This window comes from Pyxicephalus adspersus, chromosome 2 (assembly GCF_032062135.1).
Source record: "Pyxicephalus adspersus chromosome 2, UCB_Pads_2.0, whole genome shotgun sequence".
NCBI lineage: Eukaryota > Metazoa > Chordata > Amphibia > Anura > Pyxicephalidae > Pyxicephalus > Pyxicephalus adspersus.
The window spans coordinates 10,761,897-10,776,862 of record NC_092859.1 but is presented as its reverse complement, the minus strand read 5'-3'; the positions used below and the strand labels follow the sequence as shown (position 1 = coordinate 10,776,862).

The window sequence follows — 14,966 nt, the reverse complement described above, 5'->3', positions numbered from 1 at the left end:
ATAGGGATCAATGGTGGGTTGTTGGGTTCAAAGTAGATTTTTTTTAAATAAACAATAACAGAGTGGGAAATGTAAGAAACAAGAATTCATCATTTGCTGCAATACTCACCTGCAGTACTTCCTTTCCACCACTAGCTCTGAGTCTGGGCACAGATTACCTCCATACCCTACAGACCCTATATGAGCCCAGGCTATTATGGAACCACCTCTAGGGGGCGAAGTCACAGGGAAGCTCACTGTGTTACTGCATTAGGAAAGCTCAGATCAGTGCAGAATTTATGGCAAGGAAATGACAGGTCCATTTGCATTATGGGATTGGTCAGGGGACAAAAAAAAAGGTATGTTATAATGTGAGGGCAGGGTGAGTTTATATTCAGCTCATGGAGATATAAATGAAGATCTGGATAAAAACTATAAGCAGCAAATGAATTGTGACCTGGCTGTGCGCTCTATTCATAAAACAGAATATTCCCTGGTGGGAATCTTCTGGGTTAATGTGTTTCAATAATAGTAATTGATTGCCGCCAGGGAATGTTTGAGGGAATCTGAGGGGCCCTGGGGTAGTTGTGACATTTACCTGTCATAGGTGAATACCTGGGCTGCTCTTACCCACCCCCTTCTATAAAATCTAGGTGCCTGGCTGTCCTCTGCTTTATATATTCAGCACTAATGTGGAATGTAAAGTCATGATCACGTGATTCACATCAGTCAGTATCAGAGGGAACTGAATCCAGAGGATCAACATGAGTGCTATATAGCACAATGAGAATATGAGTTTGCTAGTAGCAGGCTCCCTATGTGTGTATGTCTTTGTGATTTGCTATGACACGGCGCAGGTGAGAGGCTGCAACACAGCTCTGCATTTCTACACACAATATCCAGGCTACAACTTGTGATGTAATGAGCTGGAATCCTGCCCATAATAAATATGGCGGCCGATTGTGTAGTTTTTTTAATACCCCGGAAGTAGTTGGTGGAAAAGCGGAAGTGCGAGTTTAATTGCGAGGAGGCGATTTTGTGTGTCTGAGCCGGATTAATCAACTACAGCAGCGAGCGGGAGAGACGGCGGCTCTGTATAGACCGGTAATGTCCATCACCGATTACCGCCATTCCCCTGTATCATCCCTGTCATCACCCCCACCCCCCTGTGTCATACCTGTCCTCACCCATCCCCCTCCATCACCCCTGTCCCCACCCGCACTCCCATATCACCCCTGTCCTCACCCGTCACCCCCATCCCCCTGTGTCACCCCAGTCCTCACCCATCACCCCCATCTCCGTGTCATACCTGACCTCACCTATCACCCCCATCCCCCTCCATCACCCCTGTCCTCACCCATCCCCCTGTATCATCCCTGTCCTCACCCATCCCCCTCCACCATCCCTGTCCTCACCCGTCACCCCCATCCCCCTCCATTATCCCTGTCCTCACCCGTCACCCCCATCCCCCTCCATCATCCCTGTCCTCACCCGTCACCCCCATCCTCCTCCATCATCCCTGTCCTCACCTGTCAACCCCATCCCCCTCCATCATCCCTGTCCTCACCCGTCCATCATCCCTGTCCTCACCCTTCAACCCCATCCGCCTCCATCATCCCTGTCCTCACCCTTCAACCCCATCCGCCTCCATCATCCCTGTCCTCACCTGTCACCGCCATCCTCCTGCATCATTTATCATTCTTCGTCCTTGTGTCCTCCTGCACCACCCCTGAGACCTCTTTGTGCCCTTTTGAGTCACCCCATGATCTCCATCCTTCTGCCCTCTTTTGTCAGGCTGTGCCTCCTCCTTGGGATCTTTTTGCCTCCATCCTATTATCTCTCCTCCTCTTTCCTCAGCAATTCTTTTATTGGTAATAATTCTATGAATTGTATCTTTTGTATTTCAGGTGTGGAGTCAGGTGATATCAGTGTACAAATATGACGTCCTTGGTAAGTGTTATGGCTATACTACTGCTGGGAGGATTGATAGATGGAACAGACCAGAGGCAGGGAGACCATCGCTCTCTGTGTGGAAGCAGTGGAGTTGGAGCCAGAGATCTCCAATCTGCAGGGACCATGAGCTTTCCTGATTGCAGAGCCCTGGATCTGACTCCATGGGGTGTGGGTTTGACTTACAATGACAACACTGCCTTCCCTTAGAGAGCATGGATACTATAATGCTGGCAGGGCAAAGGCTTTTCTACTCAGACTATGGCTTGATGTATTATGTTGGTTTGATACATCTAAGCTCAGGGTGGCTTTTTCCCCCCTCCTCCCCATGCATTAGTCTTTCAGTGTAGCACACATTTTTACATCAGATAAATGCAGACGGTAAAAAGTAAATTGTTGCCTATGTGGGCAGGTCAGAAGGAGTAGGAACACTCAAATAATCACCAGAGCACACTGAGCTATTAAACTATAAAAAGTTCATTAAGGCTGCCATTTCTGACTTTTATTATTAAAAAGGATTTATGTAGCGCCAACATATTACGCAGCGCTCTACATTAAATAGGGGTTGCAAATGACAGACAGATACAGACAGTGACACAGGAGAGGACCCTGCCCAGAAGAGCTTACAATCTAGGAGGTGGGGGAAGGAGCACATAGTAGTAGGACCTGGTTTTATAAATGCTGATTGCCTAGTTGGTGTTCTGATCCTCAGCCTTTATTACTTTATAAATCACTGACCCAGGATGACGATACAGCTCGGGTGCCTAGCTGATTGTCACAGTTGTCTGCATGATTGTTTCCTGTGTGTGACTGCAACTGCTGACACTGAAGATCAGCTTTACATCCAGACATTGGGGGTTTATGGTCCAGGTTTGTGTTCTCACTTTGTCTTTGTTTTGCAGGGGGCGAGCGGTCAATCTGTCACGGAGTATGTCGTCCGTGTTCCGAGGTGAGAACCAGTACAGTAAGCTGGAACTGTCCATTATGACCTCATTACACAGCATTTATATAACGCCAACATATTACGCAGTGCTGTACAAAGTCAATAGTTATATCACTAGCTGTCCAAAGGAGCTTACAATACAATGTCCCTACCATAGTCATATGTCTTTATTACAGTCTAAGGTCAATTTTTGGGGAAGACATATACCCTAACTGCAAGTTTTTGGAATGTGGGAGGAAACCAGAGTACCCGGAGGAAACTCACACAAACACGGGGAGAACCTGCAAACTCCATGCAGATAGTGCCCTGGCTGAGATTTAAACCTTGGACCTAGCGCTGCAAAGGCCAGAGTGCTAACCACTGAGCCACCCTGCTGCCCAATGTTTTATTATACCCAGGGACGGAATTATTTCTCCAGAACTAGATTGGGGGGTACAGAGAAGCTCGCTCAAATGTTTAACTTCATGGCTGAATCCCCTAGCAGTGTTCTCCTCAGAATTTTTTTTTTTATCTGGGTGGGAAGAAGCTGTATGGGAGACCTGTATTGTGATCCAACTTTTCAGTAACCACCCAAAAACTGAAAAGTGCCAGGTGGTGCGCCCAACTAAAAGGGGCTGGGAGAACAGTGCTTGGGGACAGGTAAACCTATTCAGTCCTTGTCATGGACTAGTACAGCTCATCCATGTGAAGCTGCAATGCTGACAAGTATCCTGTTGATTTATGGGTCACATGATTTTGGTGGAAGTGGTGCAGATGGCACACAAGCTGCAATTTTGTCACAGTGTCTGGTTTGATGTCCTTTCACGTCCGGCTTTGGTGACAATTCTAAAATTTGGGATTTCCCAGATAAATCTTTCCTTCATGGGCATGACCCTTCTCTTGTGGCAATTTGAGTACCCAGAGATCAGAATTCCACAACCTGGTGTATTAGATATAAAATACATTAGAAACAAAAGCTATGGGAGGAAAGGAGATCATCAAAATAATAGGTCAGTTCAGAGTCTAACCTAGTAAAATATTGTGAAGGTGGCAGGTTGTGCTGTTGCTATTTAGCAGAAGTTTTATAAAAGGTTAATTATTTAGTATCATTCTATATTATGTGTGAGCATCATTTCCTATGTCTGTCTCTATACAGGAACCCCAGTAAGAGGTACAATGTCATGGCCTTCAATGCTGCAGATAAAGTGGACTTCTCTACATGGAACCAGGTACATTATGATGTCTGACTGGTGTAACCACTTTCATCTCTCCTCCACTAGCTGCAATATTTTTTGTCATTTTTCTTATGTTTAGATGCTCTTTTTACGAAGGACAGAATCCTGCACAGCTTCCGGGGGCTGCCACAATGCCAGATCTCAGTCACTCGCACCAAAGCAAAGGTTCTTTAAGAACCAGCATTTGCACATTTGACAGCTGGTTGCAGTGAGCCGTATACTGAATTAGTAATTATATGCCAAGACCTTTTGGGATCACTAGGAGACCTCACTCTGATGGAATTACTTCCTAAGGAAAGTCACAATATCACTGCCCCATCACTAGCGATCAGGGCCAGTGAGGGTTAAAGGCATGATTCTACTAAAGGCACCCATGTGGCATTAAAGTTTACTTAAAATCATTTACTTTTGATGGCGCTGGTGGATTGTAGACATACACCCTTCCTGTGTGGTCTATATGTGCTATGCTTGGGTTCTTCTCTGTTTTGTTTATTTATTTGGGAACATGGGGTGGGAGAATGGAAAGAAGCAGTCAGTAAGTGCTCGAGTCTTGGTGTGCTTTGTAAATTTCATCCAGATCTGTGCAGCTTTCTGTAATTACTGTCAATCTCTCACCTTGTTCAACAAGCTTTCTATATGATAGTATCAGACAGGTGACCAGTACTCTTATGGAGACATAAAGGGTCTATAAAACCCTGTATGTCTCTTCTGCCTGAAATGAGCACAGACGCATTCCTCCATAAAAGTGATCGGGAGGCTTTAGGTTGCCCAGATAATTTTTATTTTTTAGCTAGAATTCCGCTGAAATCTGCAACAAGCTCAATGGCTGCGATTTAGGCCGCAAGCTTGTTTTTTTTTTTTTTCATTCATTGCCCAGACATATGGAACATGTCAGCAAATAGATGGATAACAAAACAGGAACTGTTAATTATACACTGGGAAAATAAAGAGAAATACAAAATGTTGCATTGCCGATAGAGCAAAGATTGAAGGGAATCCACCAGTGGAGAAACTTCTCCTGTTACAGCTGTCTATAAGGGGATTTCTCTCACATTGGAAAAAGGTTCTTTCAGTGTTAAATCCAAAGTAAAGCCTTACTACAGTATTAAACATTTGCAACCAATAAAATATAAATTTACGATACCTGTGGTAGTTTTGCCTTAACATTTTCAGATATAAGGCAGTGGAGTGTAGCTGTGAGCGTTGTGCGGCTGTACTGATGTGCAGACATGCCGAATATAAGGCAGACTTACTGCTGGCTGCTCTTGAGAGCTTTGATGTTACTTCTCCTTATCTAGAATATTTATATTGCCGACCTTTGCGAATCATCCTGAGTTATTAGAATTTATTGCCGTCTTCATACATTATGACGATATGGCTTCTTAGTCCTGAAGTGGAACTGGTCAGGATTTCTTGGATTAGGATGCCAGCTTTTCCTGGGGTGTGCAGTGGCCTTGCCTGGCTTCCTTAGAAGGAGAAGGGAAGGGGTGAAATCCTCATCCTGCTCCAGGGACTCTTGCTTGGCACACAGGTTTGCTACAGGTCCTTAGGTGACAGATCTCTATATGTGGTAATCCAGTGTTCAACCCAGAACTTTTTTTAAACCGGGCGGGAAGAACCTGAAGGCGGCTGGCAGCCCTTGTATTGTGACCCAACTCTTCAGTAAACACCCGAAAACAGTCAGGTGGTCACTGAAAAGTGCCGGGTGGGGCTGGGGAGAACACTGGTAATCAATATTATAGTATGTGAGGTGAGTAAGGGTAGAGCAGAAGCCAGGAACCATGGCAAAGTAATCTAATTAAAGACCAGGACAATTTTTGATGTGCATGGTGTTCTAATGAGGATCTGAAGGTGTACAGGGGGTCTGCAATCCAGTTTAGTGGCCCCACCTCCTTCTCATACTAGTTTACCCTTCACTCCTAGTTCTGCTGTAAAAAGAAACACTTCATACTTTTAGATATAGGGAGCATGTGATTCGCTAGCCTTTCTTTCATGTGACAGTGTTTGTGGTTGGTGATTGGCCACTTGGAGATCCAAGACCGTAACATGACAGCAGGGAGCTCTCAGTCCTGTGCAAGCTCCATGTCACTATTTGCCAAAGGCTTTTGCTGAATGGAGCAGGAGATGAGCAATGTGTATAAAAATCAGCAGGTCTTCCTTTGCAAAGGTTTTCTTTTTCATTTTAAAAATAGGGACTGGGTTACAAAAAACGGAGTCCTTCCATGACACTGTGAAATGTTTCTAGCTGTGGATATACAGATATAAATTGTGCTAGATATTGGCAGCCCCGGACAATGGTGTACGCTATAACAGAGCTTTCTGTGTTTCTCTACAATCCAGGCTCGCATGGAGCGTGACATGAGTGCCAAGAAGATGTACCAGGATGAGGATTTGCCCGAGTCTGGAGCTGGAAGTGAGTTTAATCGAAAGCATAGGGAGGAGGCCAGGCGCAAGAAGTACGGCATCATTCTCAAAGAGTTCAAGGTGGAAGACCAGCCCTGGTTACTGAGGGTTAACGGCAAGGCCGGACGCAAGTGAGTTAGATGCAGGGAGATGCTGCGCTGTGACTGTACACATAGTATAAGGACGGCAGTCATAGTGTGTTTTGTCTCCCCAGGTTTAAAGGAATTAAAAAAGGTGGAGTGACCGAAAACGCCTCCTACTTCATCTTCACACAGTGTCCAGATGGAGCGTTTGAAGCGTTCCCTGTCTCCAACTGGTACAATTTCACACCGCTGGCCAAGCACCGGACGCTGACTGCGGAAGAAGCTGAACAGGAATGGGAAAGGTGATGTCCTGATAGAATATATTGACCGCTGTGACATGTGTAGTATGGAATGAAGAAACCTATTCTTTATCCTTGGCATGGCTGTAAACTACATAACAAAAACTGTTTGGGTTTTGGGAAGAAAATAAAAGTGGTGTAACATGGCGGGCACATAGTGGACACTTGAATACATACAATGTGAAAATCACTTAAAAGGCTCTGATTTCCATTTATCCTTTTTGTTTAGACGAAACAAAATCTTGAACCACTTTAGCATTATGCAGCAGCGCCGCTTGAAGGACCAGGGGGGAGAGGATGATGAGGACGAGGAAGGCGGAAAACAGGACAAGGGTGGGAAGAGCAAGAAAAAGAAGAAAAGTGAGCTGAAAATCCACGATCTGGAGGACGAACTGGACATGAGCTCCAGCGAGAGCGATGGAAGCGGAGATGAAGGTGAGGGATCTGCGAAGATGCAGCAATGGGATTGTCTGCTAGTTTTCATCTATCAGGGAGAAGTCTGTGGTGGGCCAATCATCCTGAGATGTTTTGTAGCTTTTCTATGGTTTAACACTACACCAACTGTGCCGACTTTTTAATTATGGTTCCCTTAGCGCAGCTCCCAATGTACGATTCATCAGTACTACAGTGGAGCAAATAAAATTGCATTAGTGAAAGTTAAACATGCTTTTTGCTATTATTATTAATAAACAGGATTTATAACTTATAACGCAGCGCTGTACATTAAATAGGCTATGTTGTTGGTCTGAAAAGGTATTGATTACCTAAAAAATTTAGTTTTTAGCAAGTCAAAAATTTAGCAAGTCAACATGCTCAGCTTTGGGCTTTAAGAAACTTTGCTAACCATGACACGTTCATTTGAAGTTACCTGGGTCCTCCTGACCACATCTTCCATTGATAGGGGTCATGGTCTCATTCTCATTGCCACAGGTTCCTTTATCGTCAAATACTTATAGTTGTGTGACTTTAGGGCCCCTTGGTCACAGAGCATGCTATACTTATGGCACTGACTTGGAGATCTACCACTCCCACTGATCACATAGACCAATCAGAGCCAACAGCAGCTAATAGTGATGCTCCTATTGGTTCATGTGATGAAGGGGACACTTACAAATATACCTGGGGGTAAGATAAATGTATTTGGAGGACATAATACAAGATCCTTGGATCCGTACTAAGATCTATTAACAGTACCACCATTCAGTGATTTGTCTTCATTGTATTACATAATACTGATCCTTTAATCTCTAAGGAGATTTTTAGATTAGCATTACCAATATTTAATTAATCTGTCCTTAAAGATGAGCGTCGGCCAAAGTCTAAGAAGGAAACGGCACAATCAAAGAAAAAGAAGAAGAAGCATGTTGATGATGAAGCCATAGAAGACAGTGATGATGGTGACTTTGAGGGACAGGAAGTAGATTACATGTCTGATGAAAGCAGGTAACAAAGACGAACGATTTTACTCATTCATTCAGTCACTCATACCGTTAGTTGAACCTATGGCGAGGACAGAGGTGTGACTTTTGCTTTGTCACTTTTTCTTTCCGCAGCAGCTCGGGTGAGGAACTTCCTGGCAAGCCCAAGGTCACCAAGGAGGAGGATGTTCCTAAGGGTAAGATGGGAATACATGACGCTTGCCCAGTTGCGCTTTTATTTTAAAGCCAGCCCCTGATCCCCCTTACACATTCTTTGCTGTGCAGTCCAATTTATGGACGTTTCACAACTGTATTTTGAATAGGGTTAAAAATGTCGCCCTTCCATTGTGTGGCAGTATTTGGTGATTACCCACTCAGACCTGAGCTTTGCATCATGGGAGAAGGTCACATGTTCCCCTTATTAGGGTTGACCGGGAATTATAAATGTATCCATAAGTTGGACATGCATGTATATTCTGGTTGTGCTGAAGCTCTGCCTAAATGCTCTGCAGGAATTGATGAGGAGACTGAGAGCAGCGAGGAGAGCGAAGAGGAGAAAGTGGAGGAAGAGGAGGAAGAAGAGAAGAAAAACTCTACCCCTCAAGAGCGGAAGAGGAAAAAAGGAGGTGAGACTGGGAATGATCTATGGGAACAGTGAGGGGGTAGAAAGGGTTATCACTCTTTTAATGCCATTGCTATGTTCTTTCTACAGACAGCAGTGAGGAATCGGAGTCATCAGATGATAGCGATATAGATGGAGAAGCTTCCTCAGCTCTTTTCATGCAGGTAATATTTATTAAAGAGAACCAGTAATCTGGTGCTAATTAGAGGTGGATTTACAAGGCACATTTTTTTTTCCTCCATTTGAGGTTTTATTTTTTAAAGGTGGCAAGCCTTTACAGATTAAGCCCCACTCACCATCTATGGATGTGGACAACACTTTTTAATACAGTTGGGAAAGACCAGAACCTCTTTATAATTATTATTCCTGACTCTTCAGGGAGATTCTACCTTGCTTCCTCTGAGACATCATTGTCACCCAGACAGGAAGTTAGGGAGGATCGCCAATCTAACCATCACTTACTCTACTAAGTAGGGGTTGGTGTTTTTTTTATTGCTGTCTTTGTATTGGAGATTTTTCTCTCCCCTTCAAGCAAGTTTCTGCTTTGCAATTTGCTTCTTGTGACGCGTCTTCTCATATTTCCTAGAAAAAGAAAACTCCCTCGAAGAAAGATAAAAAAGGAGGCTCCAACAGCAGCTCCCGGGGTAACAGTCGGCCTGGTACTCCATCTCCAGATTCCGCCAACACTTCCAATACCCTCAAAGCTGCGGCCAGCAAACTGGAACAAGGTGTGTACAGCAACTAGGGATCAGCAACAACCCTGATTTGTCCCCTTTACCCTTATCTAACACCTTCTCATATTTCTGTCCACCAGGAAAACGCGGTGCTCTTCCTCATACGCCAGCCGCAAAACGCCTAAAAATGGAGTCTGCACCTCAGAGCACATCCGGGAAATCCACCCCTCAGCCGCAGTCGGGAAAATCCACGCCGAGCAGCGGGTGAGCATCTAACATCGTAAACCCGTAAAAAATGTCGTAAACCCTCATTATTTTGCGTCCAGTCTTACAGGGCCCTTTTTTAAAGGGGGCCATTAGCTTTTTGTTTTATTTTTTTCTGAATGTAATCGGCTTAACACTTACATTAACGGGAAATGTTTGTACGCCTTGTGTCTTTATTCATACTTTATATTGATACCTGTAGGCAGCCATACTTGTTGGCTCCATGCTGTGCTTCCTGCTTGGCAGTGCATCACAGTAAGTCTTCACAGGATATGTGATGAGGGGTTGGATTTGGCAAATCCTTAATGTTTGTCCTGCTTGGTATCACACAGACAGGAAGGGGCACCTGCTACCCTTCCTTTCATTAAAACAGTGTAGGGAATGAAATCTGAAAGCCGCCCTTTTCCAGCAAGCACCAGAGGCAGGGTCGGTTGGAACAGAATCGGGTGAGGTGAAGTTTTGCTTTAAACATTTCTGCTCTGCTCTTTCCAGTGACATCCAGCTTACAGAAGACGCCGTCCGGCGGTACCTAACCCGCAAGCCGATGACTACAAAGGACCTGCTGAAGAAGTTTCAGACCAAGAAGACGGGACTGAGCAGCGAGCAGACGGTGAATGTGTTGGCCCAGATTCTGAAGAGGCTGAACCCCGACCGCAAAACCATACATGACAAAATGCACTTCTACCTAAAAGAGTGACCAGGAGCTCCTAACTTCCTTTTATACTCTGTCTGTAGAATGTTGGAATCTGATTGGTGGGGTGACAGCGGTCATTACAGAGTAAATATATTGTATTTTCAGTGAGTAAAGATTTTCAGTTCTTCTGCTGTGAATTTCACATTTCCGGACTAGGCACTAACATTAGGCTCTTTAGGTAGGGAATTTATTCAGCTTTGCTATATTGTATATTGTATAGCAAGAAAGGACCAGCAAAGCACAATCATTATTCACTATTATTAAGCAGAGCAAAGTGTGTACCTATAATGAAGTATTATGGATTTTCCAATTATTTGTACTTATTTGGTGCACTTAGAGGCAAAATATTTAATTATTGAGATCTTCAATTATCTACAGGTTATGTAAAAGTCTTTTTCTGTGTGTAGCATTGTGGGGGTAGCCATCTTTGATTTTACAGGCTTAGTGCTTTACAGTGGTTGTACCATTTTGTACCTCTGTTTTAATGCAAGTCTTCCAGTCAGACTGACTGATTACAAACAATGTTAGCACTGTGTGGATTAGTGCAGCCGACATTGTGCTGAAATAGAGAGCCACTAGAAGGAGAATCTACCGCCCAGTATATGTAATACCATCATGAAAATATATATTGCAACATGAACTTCAAACCTTTGCTGACTGAAAATACAGGAAGGTTTAGTTTGAAGTATGTTGATAGATAGGGTTCTTTAAAGGCTAATATGGAGGCTGCCATCTTCTGAAAATACTAGTTCCCCATTTGTCATGTCGTTCTTCTGATCAAAAGCAGATTTTTGTCAAAGCAACAGGTTCCATTTAAATCGGCTCCTTAGCAGTGTATACTCACATTTCCGCCATTCTTTTGCTCCCAGGAGCAGGCGTATCTGGTAGTCATGTATGACTCGCTCCCCTTCTATCATTGGTAATGGGTGACCGGGTGCCAACAGTGGAGACGGAGGAAGTTCTGACCCCTGTGTAAGCCCTCGGGTCACAACTTGGAGCTTACATGGGGCTTCCTCCTTTCATTCCCAAGGTCTGTGGAGGGGCAAAAGTTAAGTGTGACCCTCTTGCTTATTCATTGGGAAAAAAAAAAGATCCGGAGCTCTGTTTTTAGGTGAATGTCTTGACCTAGTATTTTCCTAAGATGGCCAGCCATGACATTCTTCGTATACCAATTTTATTTTAAGCAGCCATTTTGATTCCAATTTTTTTTTTTTTTTGTGTTGGGGTGAATTTGAAAGCCTCTGCTTACAAACATCAAGAACAATGGCTGACTGTTGTATGCATCTCTGCCGACCAAATGTCAGGTGTGCAGGGTTGGAGGTGAATGTGTTGGGAGAAAATGCTTTGATTTATTGCGTGTGGCTGAAATGCGTGAGTGTTCAGTACCTGGACTATGTTGTTCTTTTAGGAGTGATGTTTATTAAAATGGAATGATTTTGATACTTCTCCTTGTGGTGTTTGTCTTTCGGTCTGGCATGAAGGATTCATTCCTGACAGATGTATGTAGCGGGGGCAGGACCTGTCGTGATTGGCTGCGGTCCTGTCTGAATATTTCACATATCTGAACAATGGCCCAGATCCATTCTCTTCAGGGGGGGTGACTGGAAATGTGATCAACGTGATCTCTGATAGACTCAATTGGACCCAAGTCTTCAATCATCAGCTCCTTGTCTGTAATTCACTTCCTTCATTCTTTGGGCATTTGTTTAATTTTTCTTGGGTAGTGTAACCAAAACTCCAACTCAGAATGTTACTTAAGGTCAATAACCTCCATGCAGGGGAAAGCAAATAGGTTCATTTGAATGCCCCATTTCCTACCTGCACATACCCACCTTTTCTTTGCTCCCCCACTGCTCCATTCAACCACTGCTTGTTAATACAACAGCAGGGTTCTGCCCAGCCTTTTTTAGCTGGGCGCACCACCCTGCTGTTTTTGAGTGATTACTGAAGATTTAGGTCAAAATACAGGGGCTGCCATCTGCCTGCAGTGTTTTCCCATCTAGCTTCAAAACAGTTTTGGGGAGAATACGGCAATGGTAGTTTCATCTAGCCTGCAGGTGACCTCCTTCTCATCTGTATTTGACCTCTTCAAATAGGTTTGGAATTCATATGCAGGTTATAGTTGTTGCTGAAAAGTAACAAACATTTCAGAAGGATCACCAATTTCACTTTTGAAAGATAATGATCACCAAACTTATAAAATGGCTTGATAACCATTTTATCATTCGCCACTTTTAAAAGTGAAAATCACCATAGGTCACAATACAGATCAATGGCAAGTGATCGGAGCTTCTGATAGCTAATTTAGGGTATTATGTTATAGCAATCAATATCTGATAACTGCAAAAATGAATGGCCCTTGTATACAACTGGTAATATGAAAACTGGTTATTAGATGGGGGGAAAAAGGTAGTGGAGATTTGTTATCTGGGCATATTTTTTCTATAAATAGGTCCATCAGACTAGTATTGGAATGCAAAATTGATTGATGTAAACAAAAGCTTTCTGATAGGCCTATATACTGCTTTTTCCTCTCTGATGAGTGCTGTAAGCAGCATACTCTGTGCCCTGAGCAGTATGAAATCTTCTCTTCGGTACCCTGTGCCACGTCTTCTGCAGTCGCTGCCATATTCAACCACATTTGTTGTATGCAACCTTATCTTATGTGTGTTTTTCTCCCCATATGCAGCTTTTTCTTTTGAGCAGTATGGAGTCGTCTCTGTTGTGCTCTCTGCCCTTTGCAGCCTCTCATTTTGCTATCTGTGCCCCATGCAGCTTCCTCTTATGCACAGTCATATACTGCTTCTTCTTCTGTACTCTGTGCCATATGCTGCCGCCTCCTCTGCGCTTGGTGCCCTATGCAGCCACATCTCCTGCAACCCTGTGCCATATGCAGCATTTTCTTCTGAGCTTTGTGTCTTATGCATCCTCCTCTTCTGTACTCTGTGCCACATGCAACCTTCTCCTTTGACCCGTGTCTTATATCAGCCTCGTCATGGTGCTTAGGTCACATTCCACCACACAGTATTGTTCTCTTCTTTCCTCCATCAATTCATCTCTCTGTCCCAGGTGCGTCTCTGGCCCCGGCAGATATAATTCCTTTTGTCTCCTTTTCCTCTGATTTATGGTGACGGGAGGAATTGCAAGATCGTGGCATCTCTCTGATATTTTCTTTTTTTTTCTTAACTGGCCTTACCGTAAACATCTTTATCATTGTCTCCTGCCAAAACTGCCCATATTTTAACTATTTTCGGTCCCACCGCTCATTCATGTTTCCATAAAAGGGGAATTCATCCAGCACAAATGCCTGCATTCTCCAGGAGGGGTAACTATGGTGGAGTATGGGTCAGCACTGTTCCACTGAATTAATGGACGGGACCTTGAGCATCTTTCATGGGGAGTAGCAGGAAAACCAAGGCACATACAAAGCAAAAGCACCTTTATCCTGTTTATGTTTGGCTATTTAATACCCAAATGTCAGTGATTATGCCCCATACAGGGCCACTAACCCAACATATGCTACTAGTATATGTGTAATTCCCCAGTGGTTGAACTTGACGGACATGTCCTTTTTCAATCTGAGATAATGAGGCAAATGTCCACATTAGGGATATCCAGCCCTGATTCTTGCACCGCTCCCATTCAATTGAGATGCCAGTGGACAAGGTCAATACTTCCCCCAAGTGTTCAGTGCTAAGGTAAGGGGGCAGCTATAGAAAATTGACATTTGAATGGCAGGAAGTAAAATTGTGATTACTGTTTATGTCCATCTTGGGGAGATTTTTCCATCACTTTTGGTTAGTGAAGAAAGCTGTGACATATTTCCAGCCAAACCAAAAGCTCTTTTTCATTGGAGTAAGAAAGGGGTAGAACTTGAAAATGCTTTTATCGATGTCTATATCTTTTTACTGGTGACAACTCACCGTACACATTAAATGTCACTAAAGCTTTGTTCATCTATAGTTGTTCACAGGGTTGAAGCTGTGTGTGCTAGCTACATGATGCCACACCACTGCTGTAGGAACACTATAGGTAGTGCATGCAAGGTTGTCTTGCTGTCACCAGATTCGGATACCCCAATTAACCCAGCCCTGGCCAGAGTTAGGATATAACTAGGTAACCTACTACCCCACATTTATTTACAGAGCATTAATTTACTGATGGTTTGCAAACTGGATGCGCCTGCTTTGGCAATTTCGGTAATGGAGAATCAGCCTCCATGATGGCTTAAAGCTTTATGTCTCCTACTTGCCCTCATGCTCTCTGACTCAGACACATTGGGGAAGCTGCTTCCTGATTTACGGGAATTCCACTTGCATTCCATGCGTGGCTGGCAAGTTATCAGCAGGTTGCGCTGGTTAGACTGGAATGCGTTGGAAGAGATGGATGCTTCCATTCAGCTATCCAGATGCTGCTAAAAATA

The 14,966-nt window shown here is 43.9% G+C and overlaps 1 protein-coding gene across 1 annotated transcript; it reads left to right on the top strand.

Moving 5' to 3' along the window:
• Nucleotides 1-957: 957 nt before the first annotated feature.
• On the top strand, nt 958-11,985 carry GTF2F1 (general transcription factor IIF subunit 1). The gene is made up of 14 exons (XM_072399461.1): nt 958-1,083; nt 1,887-1,929; nt 2,832-2,878; nt 4,008-4,080; nt 6,427-6,620; nt 6,704-6,874; nt 7,101-7,306; nt 8,173-8,314; nt 8,425-8,486; nt 8,802-8,915; nt 9,002-9,075; nt 9,498-9,639; nt 9,726-9,849; nt 10,342-11,985. Exons 2-14 carry the CDS (start codon nt 1,918-1,920, stop codon nt 10,544-10,546), a joined length of 1,566 nt encoding a protein of 521 aa, XP_072255562.1. The 5' UTR covers nt 958-1,083; nt 1,887-1,917; the 3' UTR covers nt 10,547-11,985.
• The last annotated feature ends 2,981 nt before the right edge of the window (nt 11,986-14,966 follow it).

What these genes read in the sequence shown, in the direction of transcription:
- GTF2F1 (XM_072399461.1), top strand. An exon ending in GGAGGAGGATGTTCCTAAGG is followed by an intron (nt 8,487 to 8,801) that starts GTAAGATGGGAA and finishes AATGCTCTGCAG; the next exon opens with GAATTGATGAGGAGACTGAG. An exon ending in AAATCCACGCCGAGCAGCGG is followed by an intron (nt 9,850 to 10,341) that starts GTGAGCATCTAA and finishes TGCTCTTTCCAG; the next exon opens with TGACATCCAGCTTACAGAAG.